General features: G+C 57.6%; 1 protein-coding gene across 2 annotated transcripts; it reads right to left on the reverse strand.

Annotated features, from left to right (window-relative positions):
• Positions 1–932: 932 nt before the first annotated feature.
• Positions 933–8,056, reverse strand: PLP1 (proteolipid protein 1). Of its 2 annotated transcripts, none has more exons than XM_058847755.1 (7): positions 7,922–8,056; positions 5,477–5,663; positions 4,877–5,033; positions 3,781–3,949; positions 3,494–3,567; positions 3,321–3,386; positions 933–2,935 (listed from the first exon to the last, which is right to left on the reverse strand). In XM_058847755.1, exons 1-7 carry the CDS (start codon positions 7,923–7,925, stop codon positions 2,864–2,866), a joined length of 729 nt encoding a protein of 242 aa, XP_058703738.1. In that variant the 5' UTR covers positions 7,926–8,056; the 3' UTR covers positions 933–2,863. The 2 variants fall into 2 exon arrangements, with proteins under 2 accessions (XP_058703738.1, XP_058703737.1); XM_058847754.1 differs by having other exon boundaries at positions 4,772–5,033.
• Positions 8,057–8,124: the final 68 nt, after the last annotated feature.

Below are 8,124 nucleotides of genomic sequence, written 5' to 3' on the forward strand. Positions count from 1 at the left end.
AAGCCAGGGAAGAGAGAGGGAAGTGGGATTTGGGCTAGAGTCCCATTTAGGAAGAGTAGTGGAAGTCCCACCCTGCCACTCCTGGACGTGTGGCTGTGCCTGAAATCTGCATTTTCTGGACAGACCTGTGGGGCTGGGAGCATCCCTCTGTGGCCTCACTCCCTGGAAGCCCCTGAGCACAGCTCCTGGGGAGATTTCTGAGAAAAACAACATTTGAATCAATATTTTTTGAGCAGCTGCTGTGGAAGGATGCACCTAAAGGTTTTCTGGGGCAGAAAGGCAGCAGCCAATGCCCTCCCACTCACTAGCACCATGCACACCATAAACAGTCCTGCAGCAAATGCTACCATGGAGCCACAGACAGGACATGCAGGGCTCTGTGGCAGCCCAGTGTTCCTGTGTGCCTAAACAAGACCATCCTGTTCCACACAGCGCTCTTTGCAAGCAAGAGATTCGCCCACCCTGCATGGCTCTGGACATGTTCAACCCACACATGCTGCCTTAGTGCCAGCCAGCTTGGCTTGAGCTGTCCTGTTAGTTTTGTTGTGGTTTTGTTGTGCTACATGAGGAGACATAGCAGAGGCTGCCAGCAAGTGGGCTGAGTGTTAAAGGGCAGCAGCACCACCAAACATAAACAAGCAGCTGCTACAAGACCCCAGCTTTCCTCAGGGTGGCTGGAGGAGAAATAAGAGATTTTAAGGACCCTCCCCAGCTGGGAACAATGATTTTGAAGTCAGAGTTATGAACCTCGTGGCTGGAGTGGGCAGAGCCCAGCAGGGGTTGCTGGCCCACACATGGATCAGCAAGTGCTGCTCCTCTGAGACCTCCTCCTCTGCAGCCTCCCTTTCCCTGGAGAGCCTCCCCTTTTTTTCTTTCTTGTTGGGGGTGGGAGGTGGGAAAGCCAGCACAACAAATGGACAGGCAGACATACATCTTGTTCAGAATGTTCTTAATTTTAATGTATTTTCTTTAATTTTTATAAAATACATCTTGTAAGATAAGTCTCTAAAAACTTGCTCCTTTTTATTGCTGGTTAACAAGTTGAAATTCTAGATCAGAAATGAAGGAAACACTTTCAGTTGATTAACTCTTTTTGTGTGTGTGTCTTTGTGTGTGTGTGTGCGTGTGGGGGCTCTGGGGACAAGGGTGGGAAGGAGGACCTGGTTATTTTTTGTTAAATGGATATGAAAAAAACCCCAGCAAACCCCCAAGAGAGATAGCATTGATGTGAATTTCCAGATCTTGACTGGTTTCTCCTCACCCTGCCACCCCTCCTGGCATCTCCCCCCTCCCCATCCCGTGTGCGTTGGTAGCCTGGCCAACCTATTTCAGCATTCCTGGTGGCAAGGATCCTTCAAATGCACTGCTCAGCAGATCTGCCTCCTTATCCTTGCCCCTGCTGAAACCAGCACTTACAAATATATATAACAATAATACAGACGTCAAAAAGGAAAAAAAAAAAAAAAAGAAATCCATGCAAGATGGAGCTACAGTCTGCCACTGAAAGTAGTTTCTCCAATAAATAAACACAAAGATTAGCATTAAGAGAGAGGCAGGGAGAGCAAAACAAATCATTAGGTGTCAGGGGGGGACTGGAAACAGCACTTCTGCAGGTCTGGCTGGACCCGTGCTACCCAGCCAGAGGGCTTTCCTCCAGCTGGAGAACAGTCATGGAGGAGAGGTCTCCACCCAAGCCCTTGCCCCCCTACCCCTCTCCATGGGAAAAGACTGGCACCAGAAAGGATCTGGATTGCAGAGATGGGCTGTGTTTGCACCTGAGACTCCCAAACTGCCACCTTTCCTTCCCTCCTCAATTCCTTCATGGGTTTCACCTGGAAGCAAGATGCTGCCAGTGCCTCCCACCCTGGCAGGCACAAGACAGCTGTCCTGACTTGCAGGGAAAAAAGTGAGGGGACGAGAGGGACAGAAGGAGCAGCAGTTACATTTGACAAGGAGGAGAAGCGAGCTGAGCTCTCCGGTGCAGCGGAGGTTAGAGAAGCAGATGTCACCCCAGAGAAGAGCACCATTGTGAAGGGCACTGGCAGGGCAGGCAAGGCACGCGGTCCCGAGGGTTATCCCCTGCCTATGGAGGGATGGCTCTGGCTTTACGCTCCCAGGGCTTGGTGCACAGGTGTCCCCTCCTCAGTCAAACCTATTCGCTGCCTCTCTGCTGCCTGGAGGGTAAAGCCAAGAGTCCCCCTTGTCTACAGAGACACCAAACTCCTTTAGGCTTTAATAGGGGCAGCTGGGTTAGGGCTTTATCAGCATTGGGATCAGCACTCTCTTCTCCACACTGGGAAGATCCTTGCCCTGAACTCCCTTTGCCGTGGCTGCAGCAGGTGATTTAGGTTAAATTCATCTTTCTCTGCTAAAGGGAAAAAAAATCCTTCTCTTAGTCTCCATCCATAGGTGGTGACAGCAGACAGCTCCAGGAGAGTCTCTAGCAATGGTACCAGGACTGGGCCAACTTCCTTTTCTCTCTAGGTAGCCTCCTGCTACTCATGGAGTAACCTACATGGATTTCTTCTTCCCAGGAGCTTGAAGGCCTTTGCTCATCCCTAGGCAACACTGGGACACTGGATTAAGTCCTTCCTCTTCTCTTGCTGGTTTTGATGGGCTTGGCTCTAGAGCGAACCGGTTACGGATGAGCAACGAGAGAAAAGTGCATGAAGAGGCGTCCATTGGTGGGAAGCTCTCCTTCCTGGTCACGCTCAGCACAATGGATGCGAGGGAGGAAGAGGAGGGGAGTCATCAGCGAAGGCAGAGTTAACGCAGGAGACCTGGTGTCAGGTGGCTGCAGTGTTAAAGCCTCGGGGTTAGAGAAAAGAAGGGCGTTTGGTCTGGCTGGGCTCCGCCGCGTGGGCTAGAACTTGGTGCCTCGGCCCATCAGCCTGAGGACTGCGAAGTTGTAGGTGGCAGCGATGATGAAGGTGAGCTGTGGGTAGGAAGAAAGTGAGCAAGGGGGCAGCCCCCAGCCCCACACCCCAGCAGAGCAGTGCCCTGCAGAGCCCCACAGCCCCGCTGCACTGTTGGGACACGGCAGCATCGTGTCGCTGGTGTAAAGCAAGAGGAGAGCTGGGGAAAGGCAGAGGATTCAGTGCAACTGCAGCAGGAGAAAAGGTGGTCTCCTAAAGCCTCTCCAGATCCCCTCCTGCAGCCACCTCTACCTTATGGCCTGGATTCACCATCTGCACTTACGTGCCAGAAAATGACACGAGCACAGGCTCTGTCCCATCCATGCCCACCACCTTCGCTGTCCTTTTCCCCCACATCTTTGCCAGGCGGAGAAGAACGGCTGGGCAGGGGGAGCACTGACTCACCAGTGAGACCAGCGTGGCAGCTGCCCCCACGAAGGCTGCGATGAAGAGGTGGAAAGTCATCTGGAACTGCAAGGGAAGAGGAGGGTGAACTCACGGGGTCCCATGTGCTGCCTGGGGGGGCCGGAGCCAAGGCGTGCCACTGAGGGGAGCACACGTGAGGTGGCAGGAGTTACCTCGCTGGTCTTGCAGATGGAGAGCAGGTTGGAGCCACACACCTTGCCAGGGAAAGCATTCCAGGGCAGGACACCTGTGGAGATGTGGGAGCCAGGTGAGTGGGGCATGGCTGACAGCTGACTTCCTTGCTCAGCTTCCTGCAGCCACCTGTCACACAACCCCCAGCATTTCAGGGCTCTTCAATACTTGCCCTGCTTTATCCCACCCAACACGCCTGGGCCCTGCCCTCCATCCCCTCTCCTCTGCCGTGAGCCCTGGCTCCTGGGTGGTGAACCCAGGCACTCACCGTACATCCTGGCATCCGCACACAGGGTGCCAATGCTGGCTGAGGTCTTGGTGGGGTTGGCAATGGACTGGCAGGTGGTCCAAGTGTTAAAATAGATGTAGACAGGCACCGCAGAGCAGGCGAACACCAGGAGCCAGATGATGGTCAGGACGTAGGTAATGCCCACAAACTGCAAGGGGCAGGACAAACCCGGGCAGAGCCGTGGTTACCAAGTGGCCAAGGACACGGACAGGGGAGCGCGAGGTTCCCCAGGCAGGGGAGGGCGTGGGGCAGGTGAGGGACTGCGATGCTGCCTGCACCCAGCTCTGCACCACCTGCCAGACCCAGCGTGTCCCCAGGCAGGCAGCACAGGACAGCAGCCCAAGTTGGGGGCTCCTGCAGCTCACAGGACCAGTGCCAGTCCCAGATTCACACCCGGCTGTGTGTGCATGGGGGTGACCAGCAGCAGCAGGATGGCTGCCACGTTTGGGGGGGGTAACCGTGGCCACGGCCAAGCAGGGTTTGGTCTCTGGGGGAGGGCAGCTGCAAAAGCTGCCTTGGTGGGTCAGTGTGGCTCTCCTGCCCTCCCTCAATGGTGCCACCCCAACCAGCCCCCGAGGGAACCACAGCCGTGCCCCTTTGCTCCCCCAGGCCACAGGACCCCTTTGCCAGTTCTTTGTTGTGGTTCCCAAGCATAGCTGAGTGGACGAACCAAGGGGCAAAGGATGACCCCAGGGGTACCGGGTCACAGAGCTTTGAGCTGCCAGCACTGCAGGGATGCTCCGACTCTCCCTGCCTATGTTTAAACACAAAGCAGTTTTATTAAACATAGTTATTTGGGCTGCTTTGGTCCCCAGGAAACACAGCAGGCCTGGGGGAGGACAGCAGGGCTGTGCTTCCCTTTGGGATATCCCAAAACCCAGACGGCCGCAGTCTCCTGCCCTTTGGCCACACCGAGCGTGGTGAACCCGCTGGGGCGCGCGAAGGGGTGCCAAACCCCGGTTAAGATCACCTTGTCAGGATGTCCTAGCCACTTTCCCAAACAATGACACACCCGCTGCCACGAGTGAGCTCGCTGGGGGCCTCGCGCTCCCCTCCCTTTCGGGCCCCCAGTTACCGTTGCGCTGAGGCCCTTGCCGCAGATGGTGGTCCTGTAGTCCCCAAAGATTTGCCGGACGGCACCGGTGGTGTAGAAGCCTTCGGCCAACAGCAGGGCTCCATAGAGGAAGAAGAAGGCAGCTGTGCCATAGATGAAGTACTGAAAACCGTGGATGCTGTGGGGAAGAGGAGTGGGCAGGGGTGCTCAGGTGCTGGAGAGCCCAGCCCTGTGTGTGGCAGCCTGGCCACTGCCACCTCCCCTCCCCACACTGGGGACCAAAACAGAGGGTGAAGCCACAAGAAGAGGAAGCCGGGGCACAGCTGTGGTAAGCAAGGCTGCCACCGACTCCCCCACATCCTCCATACCTACCCAGTGCAGAGGTCCAGATCTAGCCAGGACACCTAGCAAGGGTCAGATAAAAACTGGTGTGAAATGAAAACAAGTGGCCATTTGGACCCTGCCACAGAACCAAGGGCAAAGGCAGCTTGGGGTCTCCCTGGTGCCCAGGTGAGAGCCTGGCCCTGGCCAGCCCAGCCAGACACCTCAGCCTAGCACAGAGCAGGATGAAGCTGTGAGGGGTCCTGGCATGAGGGGGGTGCTCTGAAGCAGGGTACTTACACATCGATGAGAAACTCATAGTCCTGGTAGTTTTTGGAGAAGTAGGTCTCGATGAGCTGCTCGGTGCCTGTGAGGGCTTCATGCCCACAGCCGCAAAACAAAGCTACTCCAAAGAAGCACAGGCCAGTGGCAACCAAGGAAGCAAAGGGTGCCCCAATGAGACATCTGGCACAGCACTCGAGTAAACCTATGGAGAAAAGAGGTGAGGTGGGACGGGACTGCCAGGACAAGGATTGCCTGGAGCCTACAGCTCAGGAGCATGAGCACAGAGGGAGAAAGGTGCCTGGCAGGAGGAGGGAAACAGGAAAACCTCAGAAATGACCCACTGCAGTGCTGCAAAGCCAAACCCAGCAGCTCCCCTGAGAGCTCTCTAAGCAGCTCAGGAGCCCACCCAAGGGTGCCCAGGGATGGTGGCAGCGTGGGACACAGTGGCTGTGAGGAGCTGAGGCGAGCCAGCCACGCTGACCTGTGACAAACAGATGGAAATAGAGCGTGATGTAGCGTAATGCCAGTGGGACCTGGCAAACAAGCTGCTAATGGGCTCCCCACTGCCACCACAGCCCGGCTGCCGGCAGCAGCCATGCCAGCTGCCTGCAGTTTTATTTTCCCATCGAAGATGGAGGGGAACCCAGCACCTCCATAGAGACAAACTCCAGGGAAGATCCAGCAAGGTGGCCCTGCTTGGGGCAGCACAGTAGGAGCCAGCACACACCCTGAGCACTCTGGACTTCCAGGTGGCACCCTGGGCACTCATCCTTTGCCTGGCACCCCGCAGTCAGCTCGGGCTGCAGCCGCCCCTTTATGTAGGCAGATGTGCTTGTAGGAAGGAGCCGTGTTAGTTCCACAAATGACAGCACTTGTGTAATAGGTTTAGTCCTCCAGGACTCGTGTATGGGCAGGGAAAGCAAGGACACACAGCAGTGTGCTGTTTGAAGTGCCTAAATGCTGGATTTTTTCAGCAGCGGGGCCATGGACACCTGCTCCTTCTGCACGTCGGGGCTCTAACGTGCAGGAGTGTTGGCTCAGTTTCCCAGTGGGCTGGGTTTGGAGGTGCCCAGGCAGCTGCTCTCCTGCCTGCTTTGGGGACAGACAGCCAGGTGGGTTTGCACCCTCCAGCATTTGGCTCCAGCTAAGCTGGGACAAGCTGCAGCCCTGGCTGTGTGACACCTGTGCACAGGGAAGCTGCTCCCCTCCCCGAGACGTGGACCCTGGCACCCCATTGCCCAGGGCACAGCGTCTGCCTGGGCACATCCCATCTGGGCATAGAATTTCTGCCTTGAGTGCCAACAAGGCACCCACACCAAACCCACGCTCCCTCCACAGACCCCACAGTGCTTATCTCCTCCCCAGGAGCGCAAGGAAGCCGTGGGGTCCTGGCCAGTTCTCCCCTCCCCACTGGGAGCACGGTTGCGCAGTGGCACCGAGGACAATGGGAGATTGTCCTGGCACTGCCACCCCAGTGGCTGCCCCATGCCAAGAGCAAACAGGGAACAAAGGCAGCGCTATAGGGGAGCGCTGGGACCCCTCCCTCTTGTTTGCCTTGGACGCAGCAGATCCAGGAGGGGCCTCGTTCATCCTGGCCAGCGCTGCTCCCAACCTCGCTGGGACACACCCAGCAGGGTGCTGGGCCAAACTTGCCTTTTCTGGTTTTATTTCTGGCCACCTGGGAGATGGCACGGAGGTGCCCACGCTGGGCCAGTGAACATCTCCATTCCCAGGGGATTGCGAGTCCCGGGATGCAGCAGGGCCTGACAGGCTCCATGCCACAGCCCCCCTGCTTTGGGAAGCTGCAGTGGGGAAGCCTGAGGAGGGGAAAGGAGGGGAGAAAGAGCCCTTGTGCCACACAATCCTGAGCCTTGTACCCAGGCTCCGCTCCTGCCAGCGCCAATGTGCTGCAGACAGGAGGAGGAGGCAGGGGGGCAGCAGCACGAGGCACCCCCGGGAACAGAGCACCCCCAGGAACAGAGTAGCCCCGACACTCCAGGGGTACACTGGTGAGTATCAGCTCTGCTGTATCAGTAGGGAAACTGAGGCACAAGGTGTGCCTCCGTTTTCCCAAGGCTGCTGGCACACAAGTGGCACCAGCTGTGACAGGCTTAGTGCCCTGCCTGGACCTCGCAGCTCCTGGCAGCCCCAGGCAGGAGCTCTCATCTCTCCAGTCCACGTGGTGAGAGCTCGGGTGGGACAGGCTGTGGGGATGGCATCTGCCCCCACAGACAGCACACGAGCTCACGGGGACAGAAAACTGCCCTGGGAAAGAAAACGCCATCCTTGCCGTGCCAGAGCATCCTCCCTGGGCAGCTCCCATGGCCGGCATGGCCACACCGGGGTCACCAGGACCTCACCGGCGCCCGGGGAGTTTCAGTGGGCTCTGCTCTGGGATGAGGTCCCCAGAGACACCAGCAGCAGCCCTCCAGGTGGCCCCCACCCTCACCTCATACTCACCCATGCTGCTGGACTTGGTCCGCTCCCCCGAGCGCCCGCTCTGCTGCCTCGCTGCTGTGTGCGGAGCCCTCCCCTGCCAGGCGGTCCCACGCCCTGGATTTCCCCCTCTGGGTGCCTGTCCGGCCCTCCAGCAAAGAAAAGGGCTCTCTGAGTGACAGCCACCCCCCTTAAAGGGACCGGGCCCGCCCTCCCGGCCCCCCCGG

The sequence above is a fragment of the Poecile atricapillus genome, chromosome 12, assembly GCF_030490865.1.
Source record: "Poecile atricapillus isolate bPoeAtr1 chromosome 12, bPoeAtr1.hap1, whole genome shotgun sequence".
NCBI lineage: Eukaryota > Metazoa > Chordata > Aves > Passeriformes > Paridae > Poecile > Poecile atricapillus.

What these genes read in the sequence shown, in the direction of transcription:
- PLP1 (XM_058847754.1), bottom strand. An exon ending in TATGAGTTTCTCATCGATGT is followed by an intron (nt 5,034 to 5,476) that starts GTAAGTACCCTG and finishes TCTTCCCCACAG; the next exon opens with CATCCACGGTTTTCAGTACT. An exon ending in CCATCTGCAAGACCAGCGAG is followed by an intron (nt 3,387 to 3,493) that starts GTAACTCCTGCC and finishes CTTCCCTTGCAG; the next exon opens with TTCCAGATGACTTTCCACCT.